General features: G+C 31.4%; 1 protein-coding gene across 1 annotated transcript in view; it reads left to right on the plus strand.

Moving 5' to 3' along the window:
* Positions 1 to 519: 519 nt before the first annotated feature.
* The window catches only part of LOC127730391 (calcitonin gene-related peptide type 1 receptor-like), a 78,240-nt gene continuing 57,358 nt past the window's right edge, over positions 520 to 21,401 (plus strand). Inside the window, exons 1-2 of the mRNA XM_052238771.1 lie at positions 520 to 674; positions 5,377 to 6,061. Of these exons, the coding sequence (XP_052094731.1) occupies positions 5,632 to 6,061 (430 nt within the window). The 5' untranslated portion in view covers positions 520 to 674; positions 5,377 to 5,631. The remainder of the gene's footprint in view (positions 675 to 5,376; positions 6,062 to 21,401) is intronic.

The raw sequence follows: 21,401 nt of genomic DNA on the forward strand, positions 1-21,401 counted from the left end.
ACATCCCACACAGTCAAACGGACACACATCTTTTGCATCGGTTTTGCTTGCGGATTTGATATGTCCATGCATTACTATATCTATACACCAGTTCACTCTTTGGTTTAACTAAAATTGAATAAAAAAGTCAAAGTTCAAAGCACTAAATCTGCACATGAATAGACATATAACTCGTGCATGTTTTTGATAGTGTTGAGAAATGACATTTGATTGAAGGTTGCTGTATTGGTATGTATAATTCGTGCATATACATACCTCGAGATACATACATTACATGGTTTGAACAAGAATTTGAGAAAAGACTAATTTTAAGTGATTATTTAAGTTTTCGAATGAATGGTTTGTTTTTTGGTGTTATTTAATTGGCGTTAATTTAAAACTATGTTTTATTTACGTACTTGATACTAGGAATCTGCATAACACTTTAAAACATTTTCTTCCCTCGTTGTTACTATAATGAGGGACATTGAACCTTTACGTAATTATTCTAGTATCAGTATTATAATGTCACACATTTGATACAAATATCAGACAGTTTATTTATAATTTACTACAGGAAAATAATGATATATCTAAATTCCGATCTGAAGTATCTGTTTCGGAAATGTGTATATACTTTAGGTTATAAGATGTGTTGTTTTTATATGGTGAGCTTTTAACTGACTTACAACAAGGTAAGTTATATAAACCATGCATTTTAGACCACCGTTACATATTGATATGAGTGTTGTGAATTTGAACATTACTTTTATAATACATAAAGAAAACATGCGGACACTACAAACAACCAGGATGTACTTAAAATGAAAATGAAATCTAAAATACAATAAGAGGTATATGTATAGCATATGTGCAGTTGTTAAACTTTTCCTTAGAAAACAAATTCATGTACAAAAGGGCAAAAGATTTAAACCCTGTTAAACTTCGTTATAAACAGATGTTGCACGTTTCCTTTCCCCGACTTCTTTTAGAAATAACACTAACACACCCTTATCCGCCACTGTGAAAGTACACATGTTCTAAAACCATGTCCAGGATATCCTTAAAAATCAGATGGTTGCTTCTTACTACGCTGAAGGTAAATACTAAGGATCATTATTTTCACCAGCATGACTTTCATTGTATATTTAACGCACACTTTGATTTAATTCAGTCCAAAACAATTTCTTGAAAAAGTCTATTGATCATTTTTCAATTCGATTATTCGACAATTCAGTTGGCAAATCAAGGGAGTTTCTATTGCACACCTGGCATCTAAAGCTTTGAAAGACGTTTCTATCAGATTTCAAAACACAAACTCCGGGGGCAAGTGAGGACAGACATCCCCCTCCCCCACGGATCAATGGATGTTCCCAGTTTTGAGGATTTCTCAAATGCGCACTGCGCAATGTGTCTGGTTGAAATGGAGACGTTAAATCTCATAACCCTGGTGTCAAGCTCCCTTCATGTTAAACTGTGATGTAAGGCCAAATTTCTGCTCCGATTCAAAATTCTTTCTTTTCCAGATGCAGTCCTAATTTTCAGGTTTCATCACAGTTGATCCATCTTACATTACCTACATATTTGATAAAAAGTTTCCTCGTCCTAAACATGCATGAAATATAAGCAATTGGTAGTTAAGCAAACAAAGATCAGGCAATTAAAAAACGAAATTCTACCGCAGGGTCATTTTTTTGTGCTAAATCGTCAAAATTAAATAACAAACAAAATAATACTTAAGTTATTTTGAAATGCTTGTAGATTTTTTGCAATTTCAGATGCTAAATGATGACCCGCCTTCCTCCTGTATCTTTAAAAGCAGGCCAACCATAATAAAGCTTATAAAGGATCTGAAACCACACATTCTGCATTTATTAACAACGGATCAACTCTAAAGTAATTCAGGTCGGAAAAAAACATACAATATTTGTAAATTCACGTTGCAAGATTTAATACCAAAAAAACACAATATCGCTTAGGACAGCTCAAGTTCTATGAGACTAAGTTAAAAATAGGTCAGTCAAAATTTTTAAAAGAAAAAAAATCATATGATATGAAATAAAAAAATTCAAACATATACAAAATGTGATAATAATAATAATAATAATAATAATAACAATAACAATAACAATAACAATAACAATAATAATAATTATAATAATAATAATGTGACACACGTGTGGAGCAGAAAAATATATTAACAAACTCTTTCACAAAGCTTACTTTGAAATCATGAATCTGAATTAAGACATACTAATCACTTGAAATGAACTACATTTTAATTAAATTAACATTAACTTCTTAAGACAGTATTCATAAATACTTGCTATTTGATGACTTTCATTCAATTTCGATAATATTTCCCTAAATATTATTTACTCATAGGGTAAAAATCTAAAGTGGTCAAATTCTCTTGGAATTTTAATATCAAAGAATCTATCACATTTTTAAACGTTTCGAACAATTTTACATGTTTCCATAAATACAAATTGTTATTTCGCGCTACAAATTCCTGTCCGGAAGGAACTTTCCTTCAAAATAAAATCATGAAATTGTGCATGTGTTTGTAAAATTTTGTAACAAAGGACGTCACTCCCCAAAATGAATCTATTTGTTGCAAAAGCACAGTACATGCATAATTTTACTAATGACAGAATGTTGGCTTTGTTTAAGACCTTCTTAAACATTTTTTGATAAATATTAAAAAAAATTCCAACACTGCTGTATTTGGCTATCTTCGGGTTTATATAATTTAGAAAATGTTTTGAAATAAGTCATTGTAGAAAATCAAAGAATCGATATTTTAAATGCAAGTAAAAAGGAAAAGACTTTTTGAGAATGACCCTCGTGTGAAATATGCCTCTTTTGATTATTTACATGACATTGTGGCTTTAAGAATGGTGGTGTTAAGGGAGCAACCATTAAACTTCAAGGGTGGGGTATGGTTTTTTGTCTGAGTCAGAAATATTTTTTTTAGTTTTTCGACACTATTTATCAAATTATTTTTTCCCCAAAATTTAACACTATATGGTATGGGGAAAATCTGGATTCAGAATATTTTTTTTCATCAAATTGGGGATCAGAATATTTTTTATCTTTTGGTGGTATTTAATTTGGGGTTAGGAAATGGCATTAAATTGACTGCGACTCTCAGAATATTAAGGTTTTTTGTCGACTTTTGGGATATTCGATCAACACGTATTATCATATACCAATCCAATCCTGTTGCCAATAATGTTCCTTTTGCTTACAAATTAATTAAACGCGTTTTATTTCCTTATTGTTTTAAATTTAATCAAACACTTTTCAAGAACACCTGATAACATTTTCAATTAGTGAAAAAGCTTGCCTATAAGCAGTGTTTTTCTTGGTTTCCGGTTTTATGCATATCCAATCTATTTTCAAGGTTTTTCACTCATTACCTCCAGCAAACTGTGTGCTTCTCTATACGAATGATGCGTTGTAGAATGAATGCTAATCAGATTTGTAAACTTTGGTTTCTTGGTTGTTGCAGATGATATATAGCGCATAGTTTAAAAATTGTGAAATGAAAACTCTGTTTATATTTGCACTAAAAAAATCTTTTTTAGTAAATATTACACGACCTAAATATAATTATAGCAGTGTTTGAAGTGGAGCTAAGTAGGCCATCAACCTTTTATCATTGACAGCATATTTATACAAAACACACACTTATTAAAATAGAAGAACGATATTTTCAAGTACAGAATTGTTACCATGATAAGTTATGGTTCGTGCTCATGTAATGTATGCGGAGACTGATAGGACACACTTTAATGATTTGCAAAACTGTTTTAAACTGTCCGTGGTTTGAAAGTAAAAGCCTAAACATTAACCTTTATGGTTATTCCTTAATGTCAACTGATAGAAGGGACTTTAAGCAACCAACAATCAATCAATAAATCATCTGATAGGAAAAGCAAAATCTGTAGAATCGCTTGCTTCGACATAATCTTTGCATTCCTTGTGGTATAATTCTTAATGAACAAAGATAAAACTTTTGTGTTGACTTTAGTTTGTATGATTTGCTTTCAAAACCTTTGACTTGGCGTCTACCTGAAGAAGTTTTATTATAAAACTCAATATCAGTGCACATCATAACTAATACTGAGGAATTTGGTTTTTAAACTGTAGATATTTTACCCATTTGTCATTACTTTCGTTGCCTTGAAATCAGTTAACAGCAACAGTTTGATAATCAAAATTGTACAAACGATTAAAGTTCGGGATTAAATATTAATTTACTCCAAGTGTAAAATGTCTACATATTTTACTTTTAATTGAATCTATCACAGCAAGGTAAAAGAAACCTTTCACGTCCAAGTATCAACACATTTATCTATTTATTACAATAAATCATCAAATGACTTATGCCAACCTAGCAACAAGTAGTCAAAGGATTCAACAAGGAAAAAATAAGTATGTTTGTTAAGCTTATTTCTATATCAGACCACAATGATTATAATATCGTCAGTCGATTTGTTGCACGATCATCGAGTGTAATTTGTTAAATGATAGACGTTCTGATTGACGAATTTTATGTATTTGTTGCATTATAAGATTTAAAATTAATGGGAAATATTTCAGTCGTGCTATTTGTGGAGACTGCTTTATCTTTTCACTCCATGCAATTTCAAGATGCATTTTAACATTTTTCTGTTATCTTTGAATTATTATGTAAAGTAGGAATGCAACTACACAATAAAGGTAAGATAGCCTTTTAATATATATATATATTTTTTAAATTGAAGGAGCAGACAAATTTTAAACATGTATTATATAATATTATGTTACATATAAAAATAAGAAGATGTGGATATGATTGCCAATGAGACAACTATCCACCGGAGTTCAAATGACGATTCGGAAGATAAAAGCAATTATAAGTCACCATACGGCTTCAACAATGATAAAAATCCATACCGTATAGTCAGCCAATCGGGATCTTTTGTCAGTTAGAGAGTCAATAAATTATTTCAACTTATCAATTGATAAAGGCAACTATATTTAAAAAAAAAAGACTAAACACATTTTTTTTTCATTAATTCTTAGAATAAAATAACAGTGCCATCCGTTTGTATGACAAAACTGAAACTATCAGAATGTATCTTTTCGGTTAATATTTTGTGCAAGCTTCCCCTTTTTATTTTTCGACGAAAGGTGTAATTTAACAACATTTGGGATGTATAAATGACCAAAACCTTTTTAACTTTGAATGACCTGTTGGTTGATAAATTACTATGAAAGTTTACGAAATCAATAACTGTCTCTTTAAAATTCATTTATTGGAAAAATTTTGTTTCGCTTTGTTAACAAACGATTTATTATCTTTGTATTGATAAAACACTTGTTTATACTGACTTATGTTTTTTTCAGAAATTGTGGTCCTGCGTGTGTTTCATCACTGTCATCATTTCGTTATCAGAGGCAGACGACTACTATAACAAGCGAACGTGATTTATGGTGTTTTTAACCAATCGGGATCGCTTATACGTTTGAGAGTCAATAAATTATTTCAATTCAACTTATCAGTGGATAAAGGAAACTATATTTAAAAAAACAGAGTAAACACATCACTGTTACTGTTAAAGTTCATTTTGGAGAAGTTATTTAAATTTCTGACTTAGAACTATGGAGGGCTATTGTCAGACTAGGTTTCATTACTTAAATCAGAAATTTTTTAACTTCATTACATGTTCTATGTGCTACCAGTATTTATTCCCAACGAATAAAGAACTAGTGTCGAGAGGATTATTCTTGGAGGCAACAAGTGAATCAAGGTATAAAAAAGGGACACAAATTTTAGCAAATATCTCAAACGCAACTTTTGCAAAAAATGTTTGTAAGACATTAGAAGCGGAAGGAGACTGTAAAAGATGGACCGATTGTTGTTACTCTGCAATCAAATGTTGCAAGGATCAACTTGCGGCGCCTTTTCTTTATAATGGCACAAGTCATTGTCCTCGGATTTGGGATGGTTATGGCTGTTTCCAAGATACTCTTCCCGGAGTCCGTGAATATATTCAGTGCCCCTCTTACATTGAACATGGGGTTACACATGGTAAGTAGATATTTACACATCTGTCATTGCTGCTGATTTTTTTCCAGAGTATTCTGTCCGTTGCCACGTGGAACGATTTCTTTGATTCAAGAGTTTCCAAGTGAATTTCTGTTCTCGTGTTATTGAATGAGTTTGTATTATGCAATTGTGAAGCTATGAAAAATTCAAAATACAGAATTAAATTTCTTTAAAACGGAATAAAAACTGCTATTTCCCAAAACTAGTTTTCCCATAACTTAGCATAGCATTATTGTATAGTCACATCTTCATAGACGTTTAACCTTCTTATATAATTTTATAATATGTTAAATACATGGTGGTAAACGAAAAAACTTTCATTCTCATGATATAATACTTCCTCGTGACACTTAACATGTACGCCTCAAATGATGAAGATGTGTACAACTGTTAAACTGAAGTCAGGATTTTTATTTCGATTGCCAGTCATTTGGGGTCTACATTGAATCATTTTAAATAAAAAAAAAAACATAACTTTTATTAACTTTTACTTAGTGAGGTCTGGAGAATTTGAACTCGTGCAAAATTCAGGAGTCAAGTCATATGTTTATGAATGACAAAAACGTGATGTTCAGTTGTTGCAGATACAAACAAAGCTATGTAAAACTGAATGACTGACCAACAAATTTTATCTCCAAAATGTAAAATTACATACTTTATAAAAATAATGAGATGTGGTATGATTGCAAATAAGACATCAATCCATGAGAGTCCAGGTGACGTGCATGTACATGGTCATTGAACAGCTTTCAACAAGAAGCAAAACCCATATAATATAGTCAGCGTTAAAAGGCTCCGACAAGAAAACAAAATGTGAAACAACTCATACCCGAAATCCCTAATTTATGATTAAACAATAAATGACAAACAAATAGGGCAAACAGCAACAGCCCCTGAACACTTAAAGAATGTGACTGGTTAAACATGTCTATGAGCGCTTTACCATACGCCTTACATTGGACATTGATGTTACAGCACACTGTAAAAATCAGTTGGAAATGGCTTGACTCGTCAGATTGGCACGAAGCACAAAAACAACTAACATCAAGAGGAAAGACACGATGGTACCCACAGTTACTAGATCAAAGCCAATTACAACTAATAAATAAATAAATGGTTTCCCAATCTAAATTTAAAAGACTAACATTTTAGTTGTTATATCAAAGCTATATGTAATATATAAATATTTTATCAAATACTTCGTTGGCTTGCAAGTCAATATAACAGTGAGGTGTAGTATTAAGAATATCACAATCCTTGAGATTTGCAGATATCCAATACAAAAGACAATCAACCTGACCACGACCTCTGTTATATGAGTGACATAAGCTTTTATTAATTATTTACTTTTGGATCTTTTTCGTGTTTGTATAAACTATGTTAAAATTTTAAGGGTACATTAAGTTTCTAAATCTTAAGTATGTTAACATTTGATATTAAAATTTTGGCATTATACGATTTTGCTAGATTTGAAAAACAAACAAGTATTGTAATGCTTAGTATTTGGATATATATATATATATATATATATAAACCTTTTTTTCTAGAATATGCACTGTATAATGTACATACACAGGTACCAATATAAATAAATATATATGTTAAAAGATTGTGGACAAAAAAATATCCCAAAATTTAATATTTACAAGTAAACAACACGTATACACTATTTACAATACTAATCAAACAAATCGAATGAAGTGGTCGGTAGCATTCGTCTACTCTTCCATTGACATAAATTTACAACGTACTAGGCTTATCCGTGGTTAAATACAAACAAATATCTCGTATTAAGTCTTTTTTTTTAATATATATAAGAAGAGTTAAACATGATCTTACATATAACTGTCAGATGAAGCACATTTATGTTTGCTTATTTATCAAAAACCTCTTTTTGTGCAATTGAACATGAAGGTCAGTTGTGTAACAAGGTTTATTATTCAAATTAAAGCCTTTATATCACAAATTAGAAACATGATACATTTACATAGAAAAATAACTTCTACAAAAATTTATTTAGCATTTGAAATTGATTTTAAATAAAACTTGTTTCTTTGTATGCCCTTATAGAGCCTTAATAGACGTGACAAGCTTAAGGATACCAGAAATATATAAGTTAACTTATAAAGTAACTTAAATAAGAAAATCATTACAGGATTGCGTGGTGCAGAGGTATTAATTAATTCGATATGTTATCTGATGCAGTTACGTATTTATTCTTGTGTGTCGCTACGCTTTTCAAGGATAATAAATTGTCAGAATTTTGATTTCGCTAATCAAAATGAATGAAGAGCCATTAAGAAAATAAAAGTTGTATGTACTTGGTATCTCACGAAACACAACACAAATGGATTTGATCTGTTACAAACCTTTTATTAGGTCTTACTTATATGATGACCGGTTATAGGAAATTAATGGTCACTAAGCGCTATTAACGTTAAATTATATGTGTCCAGGAACTGGCAGTGGGATTTTATTTTGCAATTTTATAGCATTAACACGGGGACTTTGAAGTCGTGCTTAATTGCTTTATATTTTCGATTTTTGCACTGTAATCCTCTGGAAATATACAAAAAAATATATTTAGCAAATTACCAAATGAAACGAATAATAAAAACATATCATGGTTTCGAAACGATCCTGTAATATCATATCAATGTATTTGCTTTTTTACGATTTTTTTTATTTAATTACAAATATTTGCTTATCATCCAGTGACAAATGTTTGATACACATTAAGTACGAAACGAATTTAAAACAAATCAATCGGCAGGATCTACAAACTGAATCGAACAGGATACTATGCGGAAAATTTGGACTAACACTAGAAAAAGAAGATATCTTTGATAGTTTCGAAAAGTGCCCTCCCAATAGGCCACCATATAGTCTAAGAGTTAATCACTTAATCAAATTCTGTATGCCCCCGCCGTAGCATTAAGTTTTACCCTTGTCCGTCTGTACGTACGTCCCAAAATTGGTTTCCGTTCTCTAACTTTAGTTTGCCTCAACCAAATATTATGAAACTTATACACAAGGCTTATTACCACAAAACACAGATCAAGTTTTAATTTTGGTGGCGTCACTTTTACCGTTATAGAGTTATGCCCCTTTACAAATGGAAAAATTGCTGAATTTTTCGTTTCCATTCTCTAACTTTAGTTTGCCTCAAACAAATGTTATGAAACTTATACACAATGCTTATTACCACAAGACACAGATCAAGTTTGAAATTTGGTGGCGTCACTTTCACCGTTCTAGAGTTATGCGCCTTTACAAATGATTAAAATGCTGAATTTTTCGTTTCCATTCTCTAACTTTAGTTTGCCTCAACCAAATGTTATCAAACTTATACACAATGCTTATTACCACAAAACACAGATCAAGGAATTTTGGTGGCGTGACTTTTACCGTTCTAGAGTTATGCCCCTTTACAAATGGAAAAATTGCTGAAATTTTCGTTTCTGTTCTCTAACTTTAGTTTGCCTCAACCAAATGTTATGAAACTTATAAAAATGCGTATTACCACAAAACTCAGATCAAGTACAAATTTGTGTAGCGTCACTTTTTCAGTTCTTGAGTTATGTCCCTTTATAACGTTATATTCAAGCGGGGGCATCATCTGTGTCCCATGGACACATTCCCCATTAATTTTTTACGACTTCAGTAAATGAAAAAAATCTTTTAATTGTCAGTCAACTTTCGAACCCTCTTGGGAAAAGAATATGTTGATGTAAACCAATTGCAGTTATTGTATTTGTGTTTTATTAATTTATTTATATTTTAAAAAGTTGAGAAAGGGGACATTCAAAACTCATAAGTCGAGTGAAACCAACAACGCCATGATAAAAAACGAAAAACGACGAAAAGACAAACAAGTTCACAAAACATTACTTAGAAGACTAAGGACTGAGCAACATGAACCCTACAAAAAACTAGGGGTAATCTGGAAGGGTATTCAGTACAACACATGATTTTTGACCTGCAAAATAAACATCTTTAAGAAGTTATTATTTTATTCAAATGGTATTTTATTGTCACACTTGAATTGCAATACTACATGTATTTTTGTTAAGATTCGAGAACTTAATTTTTATAGCTGTAATTGATCTTTTTAATGTTGCTAAATTATAACCTTCAAACGAAACGTTCTAAGGCTCAAAAGTATGACCACTAATTATTCTTACCCAATCCGGTTCTAAAAAAGTGACAAAAAAAATGACGTACTTGTTAGGCCTAAAAAAAAAATATCTGTGTTTCCGGTAACATCATTTTGAAAAATAGGGTCGGTAGGTTGGATTTTTTTTTTTTTTTTTCTGACATTGTAAACGAAATCCGGAAAATTATCATTTTTTTTCCAAGTCCGGGTCCGTAATTAGTTTTAAATACCGGAAGTGCGGCCATTTGCAATGTTTTTGAAGCACCTGCTGTGCAAATTTCTTGGATTTTAACCTATTTGGAATACCTTTTGACATAAATAAAATGTTTTACTGGCTTTCTTTGCCAGTAGAAGCAAGTTAGATAAATAATTATGTCGATTAACAGAAGCCTGTGTCAAAAACAGGGTCGGTTGATACCTTTTTTTTGAAGATCCAATAAAAAAATTAGGGTCGGGGCTAAAAAACAGGGTCGGTCGGGTTACCGGAAACACAGATTTTTTTCTTTCTCGGCCTTAAGGATGTATTCTTCTGAGGTTTCAGTCTCGTTGAAATCGCGTTCTGGAATTATTTCCAAAACATGTGATATAAGTGAAAAATATCAATGAATTTTAAAAAAATATTATAATCAAACTTAATTCTGTGAAAAAATTGTGTATTTACAATAAGTAGTATTTGAGTAATAAAATTTTCAAATTTTATAACCAATCACGTCAGTCTCAATAGCCAAAATGTTGAGAAAATGGGTGAGGGGTACAAGAAATGATTTTACCAGATACATGTACATCCCATATCAATTTTTTTCTTTTCAAATTTCTGAGATATGTATTTTTTAAATCATTTATAACAAAGAAGTTGAAATAATATGCTTTTGGTCCTAAAAAAAAGAGAAAAATCCAAAATTGACAAAATTGACAACATGGAAAATTTGACACGAAAAAGCAACAAAATTTTATAAATCTTTCTTATATTAACACCTAACCATAGTTTTTTTAATTTAAATTTATTCAGATTGGTCCACTTCATCTTTAATGAAGTATGAAAAAAAGTTTAATTGTAAAACTGTGATTTTTTTCATGATAATAGCCCAAAAATGGGTAAAAATTGATGAAAAATGGGTAAATCTTCAAAATTGGGTACTTTCAAATGGTTGTAGCAAAAAAAGAAAGTGCACCACCATATGATTTTTTTCTTCACCAATTATCTTTTTACAGTCATATAAACCCCAAAATCAGGTTAAGAAAAAAGTTTAATTCTAGAAATGTTTGGCTCCTCAGAGGTGTACATCCTTAAGCGATAGGAAAACGTGATTCTCTCCCAACACTTATCATTGCATTCCGACCCGACGTGACTACGTATTTATACATCCTCTACGGTTAAGCAGTCTGCTTTTAAAATTAGCATGAATCATACTTTTGGACGAGAGGAATATTCGGTTCTTTACGACCATCATTTTTTAATCTGTGTGAGATTAGCTCTGAGTTCATACTTTTTACATAAAGCGATATTGTTTGCATATTTGTAGAAAGAAAGGCCACTATATGAGTCTCCTGTTCTATGCATAAGATATAAGAAGATTAATGTCGTGATCTAATATGTCTTTAGATGCTATTCATCAATTTTGTTTTTCTTGATTTGTTTTGAACATTTTTTGTTGTGATGTGCTGTTGCAGCACTGTCCAAGGTAAAATGAGGGTTGGGTACCCCAAACATGTTTAATCCCGCCATATTCTGTATGTGCTTATCCGAACTCAGTGGTTGTCGTTTGTTGTTTTATATCATATTTGTATTTCTTTTATTGTTTTTTTTTACATAATTCAGTCTGTTAGTTTTCTTAGAAACCAGCCTCCTAGCCCACATCCATCTGATAAAAATAATGCTTTGGCATTCAAGTGTCTGTATCATGTAACTAGAGTTGATATTCTATTCACATTTAAATTCAAATTATTCTTACGTGAAAGAGTTGTGTCGAAATATTATCAAACATTTATGCATATGACAAATATTTCGGCAACACACTAGAAATAGTTTATAAGTTGAAGCATTTTTTTTTAAATTGGTTAAAAGTAGATCAATAACAAAAAATATCAATATCTTTTATTCCAAATTATTCTAAAGAGCCCAAAGAGGGCATTTCAATTAATATGAATCAAAAAGACAAAAAAATGATAATGATCAAAATAAAATAAAACATAAAAACCTTTTAAACATTCTTATTAATTAGTTATGGTTAACGATATTCAGTGCTTCTTTGTACACGATATAAGACTTGCAACATTGTACTTAAGTAACCTATAAAGAAAACTTTAAAACTAAAGAGATGCGTTTGTGTTTCCTTCCCTTAAATGTGTGTAAATGTTTACACTCAACAAATATAAAAATAAGGAGATGAGGTATGATTGCCAATGAGACAACTATCCACCAACGTTCAAATAAAGTGGATGTAGGCAATTATAGGCAACCGTACGGCCTTCAACAGTGAGAAAAACCCATACCGTATAGTCGGCTATAAAAGGCCCCGACATGAAAAATATGAAACAATTCAATTGAGAAAACTAACGGCCTAATTTATAACAAAACAACGAAATACAAACATGACAGACATGAACCAACGACAACCACTGAACTACAGACTCCTGACTTGGGACAGGCACATAAAAAATGTGGCGAGGTTAAACATGTTTGTGAGAGCTCAACTCTCCCAAACCTGGGACAGTGGTGTAACAGCACAACATAAGAACAAACTATATATAAAAATCAGTTGAAAAAGGCTTAACTCATCAGATCAATACAAAGAAGAAAACATCAAACATAAACACAGACTGGACGTGGCAGGGTATTTATCCATTCCTCATGCCTAAAAACAAAACGGACACTTAGTACAGATCTGAGAGTACTCGCAGTTACTGACAGCTAGTTCAAAGCCAATAACAAGTACACATCAAACATCCAATGGATTTAGTGTAAAGTCGTCATCAACAGTCAGAAAAACATGACCTTGTGCAATTCCAAAATTAAAGTACATATGTGTATAACAAAACTATTTAGTATGATTTTACTTTACTGATAATAAAATTAATATTTATACCAATAAAAAAATATTCAAAGATCTAATTACAGTGTTGAATTGGTAACCTATGAGAATAAGTTTATTTAAAGTTTACCCGGATCGTATATAAATTACCGGGCTCGGTAAACAACATCACCGTAAAATTTAGGATGTGCTTTTCCGCCTGAAATAAGTTTTTTACAGGTACAGTCAAACTTGCAAACCTAACCTTTGTATCTATGGAAGAATTTAGTAAAGGTTTTAAGTAATTTGTGGTAACGAAATCCCTGACTTAATAATTTACCAGTAATACATAGATTACGCTCATTGAAATCCAAACGTCACTACAGACACGGGCATAACGAACAAGTTGGGATATATAAACACCGTAAGATTGTGCCAGAGGAACATCACCGTCCAAAAAAAGGAAAATTAACAATAAGGGAAAAAAAATCATCCCTTTTGTCGTAAATTTTTGTGTTGTTTTTGGTGTAAAACTGAAATATCTAAATCTAAGAAAGGACACTTATTGCTGTTAATATTTGATTTATTTAAAGTAAGTTGCTGTGGGTGAATTTCGGCAGTATATATATAGAGAATTCTTAATTATTTAACGAAAAAATATCATCAAGATAACGGTAAGTGTTGTTGAATTTATCAAATAAATGGAATCTAGACTGCTCTTTTCTGGCCGTAAACTGTGATTCATAACAGTACAGGAACAAGTCTGATATTAAAGGGGAACAATTGGTGCCCATAGGAATACCTATGTCGATAAACTTTATTGCCGAAAAGTACATAAATGTTGTCAAGGAGAAAATCTATGGCTGTAATCATCTCGTCACACTTCCAGCTGAGCTTAGGTTGTGACATGATTATTTACTATATGACTCTCTGTGGAACGTACGGCCTTGAATGTAGTTGAATGTTTATTTCATTCTTAAGGACTCCCATGTACTATTTACATCATACCACCACCACATTGTTGGTCTCTTTGTCGGCCGATACGAACACAAAACGCTTTGCCAGTATACTTGAATTTTGTTTTTAATCCTAGAAAGGGCGTATTACTCGAAATGTGATATGCGAATATAAACAATATTGAGACATTTATTCAAAGTTTGTCGTGTTTCAATGGTTCTGCACTAATTGTTTATTGTTGTGTTTCATTTCATCTCGTGGGACAAATAATAAACTATACGAAAACACGATGGTGTGATATGATAAGAATGCGACAACTGTATCTGCAACGTTCAATATGTGTCGCGGTCGTCATTTATGGACAAATGTAGTAAGCTATAAAAGGCTTCTGTAAAATAAATGTGAGAAAGGAAGAAGCTTTTAACTATTTAAGTCAATAACATAAAAGGCGATGGACACAGTGCAGGTGGTGGTGTCACGATGTCACAATAGCATGGGTTCAAATCATGCATGCTGATGAAGAACCAAAATTTACTACTGCAAACATGGCGCAGATCTAACATTGTTAGACGAGTTATATTTATATTTTATCAGAATCGTTTCACAAAAATATATTTATGTATATAGGTTAGGGATGAGAATCTGAACAGCTTATTTCTGTTTTCAATAATTAAAGATACTAGTTTGAAAAGAAAGAGTTAATGGTTTGGGATCTGCACGTGAACCATACGGATGCGATCAATTGTGAACATTGAAAAATGCATCTACAAAATAACGCCATAATTTACGTAGATAATTGCGATAAACTTAAAATAGAAAATTTTATTTTGACATGAAATTGATAAAGCAGACACCTGTCTATGGTTGAAGACTACATGTACATGTAATTGTTTCCTTGTTTTAGTTTTTTGTGTCATTGGGATGCTGTCTCATTGACGTTGAACCCACGTATTTTTTTTTTCGTAAATTAACTTTTGCATCATTGACTGCATATTTTAAAGAAAAATAAATAGAACGATCCTGGCGTCAACGCTTATAAAAATGATAGCATTCCTGAATCGACAGTTGCTGAATTGCTAAACGGGCTTTTCGATGCATGTTCAAAACTTATATTTATTAATGAATGCTAACTATTGAAAATATACAAACGATTTTTGCAGTTTTGAAGCTCAATAGAAACAATTTTGCCGGATAGTTTTTTTTTTATGAAAATGCTCCTCAATGCCCAATATACATAATATTGAAATGCAATTTGTATTTTGTTAATACGAACAGTCTGCACATTTTACATTTTATTTGGCTGATTTAAAAAAAAATATTTATTATACCCCCGCCTCAAAAAAAGGGGGGTAGTAAGTGATGCACGCGTCCGTCCGTCCGTCACAAGTTTAGTTTCCGGATGATGATTGACGTATCAATTAACACAATATCACAGATCATATTAAAATACAGGTTGAATTCGATATTGCTGGATTTGACATGTACCGTTCAAGAGTTATAATGCCCACTTACTTACCATAAAATATGGGTTTTCTTTGTTTTCCAGAACATAATGATAATACCGCTAGACCAAATTTTCTAAAATTTGAACACATTGACCTGGATCATAAAAATCGGGTAAAAAATGATTATAATGCCATTAATGGTTTTGACATTAACTTTTTAAGAGTAATATCCCTTAGTTGCCTTAAAGATTAGATTTTTTTAAATTTCTGGATAAGAATTAAAGTATCACTTGTCGAAATCTGTTGAAATTTGAACACAAAGTCATGAATCATAAACTAAGTTCGATTTTGATAACTTATACATTTGCCGATCAATCATTTATAGTTATGCCCTTTATTACTTTAACAAATAACAACTAATTTCCGGAAAATAATTTAAGTATCATTCGACCAATTTTTTTAATTTTGATCTCAGTATCATGAAAAAACAGGTCAAGTTCAATTTTCACGATTTTGACATTTAACGTTAAAGATTTATTCCCCTGAGGTACCTTAAAATGCTAATGAAAGTACCTTTGATGACATCTTTTTAGATTTTAACACATAGTTATGAAACATAAAATACAGGTCACAGTCAACTTGAATTTTGGTTTTAGCATTTACCATTAAGGGTGTTTTTTTTCTGCAAGCGGGGGTAAATGTGATAATTTATATCTAATAATTCGAGTTTAGCCGTAGTATTGCTCTGACTGAAAAATATTGGTTGAATACATTTAGTTAACATAATAGGATATAAAATTTTACATATTAATTTTATGTGTACAATATGTAAACATAAAACTCAGATGTACTATGTAATTCCAATATATGTTATATATTTTTTTACTCACATACTTAAGTACCAAAAATATTAAGTCCGCTCCTCATTCTCAAAGAGTATTACGTTTTTGAATAAATAAAACAATGAACATGTCGTTTCATTGAATTTAAAACATTAATTTGAATACGATTTTCTTACTTTTATTTATAGTTTCTATTATGCACGGAAATAGTATAATAAGTTCTGTCATCAATCTATGTTGTTTTGTTCTTATCGAATCCATCTTAATAACACAATGACTCAGAAATGATACTGAATTCATTATGTATTTTTTTCTATTATAAATAATAACAGTGGCCGTTATAGATAGAAGTCTTATAAATTCTCCCCAGATTACCTATAATAATTCATTGGCCTCCAAATATAGATGACCAATTCTAAGAAGATCAGAAATGATTTCGTAAATTACTAATAGATTTTTCCAATGTTGGTATTATATACATTTTTGTACAAATGAAGCGAGAATACGAACCTGACCATAGAATATGTCTTTTGTGATCTTTCTGACACGCTTTAAACAAACGGCCATTTGCACGTATTGATACATATAGTAAATGAAGTATGCCTACTCTGTATATGTCTAGACATATAAATTGCAAGTTTGACAGAAGTTGTCATAGTATGAAAAATAAAAGACAATTTCTTAACTCTTTCAGAAGCTGGACGAATATGTCTTCTTAGAAAAACATAAAAATAAGTGTCAACTTAAGTACTCCCATAAGTGATCTTGTACTGACCAAACTTCAACGGATGCCGTTGTGTGGAATGAACGTCATATCATTTCTCATGTTTTGGGTGTTAAAACTCTAAATTGATTTTACCACCGAAGATTTTTTCAATGTCGCCCCTAATCTATCAAGGCAATAATCTTACTGATGTCTAGAGTTATGGGCATTAACTAAATCTTAAGCAAAACTATGTACCATCATACATTTGATTTTTATTAAAATATATTTGTATAATATTAAGATTGTAATGTTAACATTCATTGACGTGTTACGGGAAATTCGAAAAATGGATACGGATCGTTTTAGTATAAACGATTTTCAAAATTTGTTTATTTATAACATACCTTCCATACATTTTGTAGTAGATGGAAGATGCTAACAATTTGGACATGGTTTAATCTAGTCCGTGATTTTGGCAGTTATGCCATTGATGTTTATTCGATATCTCATTTTGGTTTTAAAGTTGATTCATACAACACATACATGACTGTATTGACAATAGTAGGTATTGTATAATTCGATTGATAAAATTGAAACGTGAGTCAGAATAAAAAGTTAGATAAAGTTCACAAGCCGGTGAAGGTAAATGTTTTATGAACAGGAAGGGGAAATTGACAGTAGGAAAACTAAAATGCCACATTTCCGTCCCAATTGGCAATGGTCATTCAAATGGCGTTGTGAGGTCATGTACGATGTATCTCAATCTAAACACGGTTGTTGTCTCTTTGACACATTCCCCATTTCCATTCTCAATTTTACATATAGACTATTGAAGAAAACCAAACTATGACAAGGTATAAAACCACTAATTCATAGCCCCATTGCTTTCTATGTTAAATTTTGCAATTTCAAGCATAAATGGCTACTTTGTCTTAAGTTTAAATAAAGTGGTAGTTATTTCATGTCAAAACTGTACCTTATGCTGACTTGTGCTGAAAAAATCAACATACCTTTAATTGCATATTAGAGCACACTGGTTCCCGAAAGTTGTGTAGTACAAAAACAGGTACTTCTGATCTGAACAACAGGCCAAATGAGCCCTCCTATTAAAATTTCATATACTTCTTTATTATTCAAATAAAACTTTCAAAAAGGGTTCTACAGTGATCCCAAGTCCCCAAGCTTTCATTTGATACTAAAACTACCCAAATATTCCCACTATTGACAAAGATACAGCTATGCGTAGGAACTATTTTGTTTAAAATATGTACTACTTTCTTGTATGTTCTTTCCGACCAGGCCTGAATTAGTGGTTCTATACCACAAAGGAACATCCATCAAGTTTAAGGTCATCCATAACTTTTAACAACATGTTGTCCCTCTGTTGTGATTACATTATAAAAAATACAACTACTACAGTTAAGGATCTTTTATGTAATAAACTTTTTATACTTAGTTCCTCTGAGTGACTTTCAAGATGCATTTGGTTTAATGTCATATTATCGGTTGGTCACTTACCAGAGTATTATTTTAACATGCAGTTCATTAAAGTCAGTGAAGTTAATCTATTAAACTAGTATTTAGGACTAAAGTGGACTATGATGTAGTGCATAATAGTAGATATCGCACCAATGCAAATACATTTTCAAGTAATCCAAATAGATTTTGCAACCAGTCAAAGACCGGTTAAACAAATGTATACCGTATATAAGCAGTGAGACATGAAACAAAACATGAATGTATACTGATTGATATCTTAGTCTTAGATGCATGATTTTTTTATTAGTTGTTTTTGGCTTTGAACTAGCTGTCGGTAACTGTGAGTACTCTCAAATCTGTACTATGTGTTTTGTTTTTTAGAATGTATAAATACCCTGCCACGGGGAGGGTTGAGCGCCACATTTTTTATGTGACTGTCCCAAGTCAGGAGCCTGTAGTTCAGTGGTTGTCGTTGGTTCATGTATGTCATATTTGTTTTTCGTACTTTGTTTTGTTATAAATTATGCCGTTAGTTTTCTCAATTGATTGTTTTTATTATATTCATGTCGGGGCCTTTTATAGCCGACTATACGGTATGGTTTTTTCTCATTGTTGAAGGCCGTACGGTTGCCTATAATTACGTACATCAACTTCATTTGAACTTTGGTTGATAGTTGTCTCATTGGCAATCATACCACATCTCCTTATTTTATATGAATATTATTTACTCTAAAATCAACTAACAGAATGTTGATACTAAATGTGTTTGACAAGAAGGCTAATTTTAGTCAAATAATTTTTCTATTTCTCTGTATTCAAGAAGGCGGTATCAGATGTAATTATATAATGAGAATATATACATTCTGTATCAATTTTTATTTGTTTTACATTTAAAAAAAAAACAAATCTAAACATTAATAGTACTCCGAATAACGTATTTACTGGCTTCCACGGAATTGTTTTCCAGTAAAATAGGATTACAATACAAGAATATATTATTGTTTGATCTGCATATTGATGCGGTTTATACTTGATTTCCACTGGATCCCTGTTGTGTCTGAATGATTGACCCATTCGGAATATAACTACGTAATTACACGATCACGAGAGTGGGAATAACTACGTAAATACACGATCACGAGAGTGGGAATCACTACGTAAATACACGATCACGAGAGTGGGAATCACTACGTAAATACACGATCACGATCACGAGAGTGGGAATTACTACTTAAATACACGATCACGAGAGTGGGAATTACTACGTAAATACACGATCACGAGAGTGGGAATCACTAAGTAAAAACACGATCACGAGAGTGGGAATCACTACGTAAATACACGATCACAAGAGTTATTTTGAATTTAATTACGGATTACGTCCTGTGTTGCTGATATGTACAGATTTTTCTCTTTATTGTAAATTCTATACTTTTTCTGATGCACAGATTTGTTAACCTTTTTACTTACGGTTTTACTTTTTTTTAAATTTATTTCTAAAAACTACAATTAAACGTCAAACAATAATTCCCTGGTTATCAGGGACAATTTTTTTTTATTACTATCCATACAGACATGTAGAAGAGTAAATCTGTAAAAACCTGTATTTGTGACTTAATTTTTGTCAAAAGCTATTTGTATTTTTACACTATAATTGATTTAAAGCAAGAGTTTCAACAAAATGTGCGAGATTACCTCTAAATTCTTCAAAAATTAGATGGATGCATCATGGATTAGAAATAATATAAAAATTATGAATAAACTTGATCGTACATTTTTTTGTACATAAATTAGACCGTTAGTTTTCTCGTTTGAATGGTTTTAATTTGTCATTTCGGGGCCTTTTATAGCTGACTATGCGGTATGGGCTTTGCTCATTGTTGATGGCCGTACGGTGACCTATAGTTGTTAATTTCTGTGTCATTTGGGCTGTTGTGAAGAGTTGTCTCATTTGCAATCATACCACATCTTCTTTTTTATATTGATATCATGGCTGTTGATAAAAAAACAACGCAATCATAGGTCTCATGGTAATCGCATTAACCGCAATCAACGAAATAAACATCGTTCTAATTTTACACTTGATAATTTTTTATCTATATTTAAAAAAAATGGTAGACATCAATTATTATGCAAACTGGGTCAAATTCAAATCAGTTAATTACATAATATTTATAACGAGTGTGACACAATATCGTTTTTCAGTCCAAAATATGAATGTACACGGATTATTACAGCTTTTTGTCACCATAAACTGTTCCCTCAAATTGACAAACCTGAAGATCATAAAAATACATTAATAGAGGTATTGATTTTATTAATTTGTCTAGTATTTTTCATGACTCTATCGTTCAAAACTTTATACCTCCATATTTTGATAACATTGAGCCACCTATAATTTCTTATTTGTATAAAAAAAGTAGAAGTTTATTTTTTACTTATACGTCAATACTCCTTCAATATGAGACTGTGAAACATCGAAGTTAAGATATGATTCCTATGTCCATGTAATTATAGGTGACCTCAACATCGTTCAAGACCGACAGGTTATAAACTTTCTGAAAAAAGGACCAACATATCGTCCACCGTCGAAAATATATTGGGAAGAGTGTCGTCAGGTTATTAAAGATGCTCTTTCATCGTATTGTAAAAAATGGTGTAAACGGGAGGAATCTGACAAAAAATCACTTGATTCCTTTTTTTAATAAATGAATAATGTAGAAATA

Source organism: Mytilus californianus, unplaced genomic scaffold (assembly GCF_021869535.1).
Source record: "Mytilus californianus isolate M0D057914Y unplaced genomic scaffold, xbMytCali1.0.p SCAF_2, whole genome shotgun sequence".
Lineage (NCBI taxonomy): Eukaryota > Metazoa > Mollusca > Bivalvia > Mytilida > Mytilidae > Mytilus > Mytilus californianus.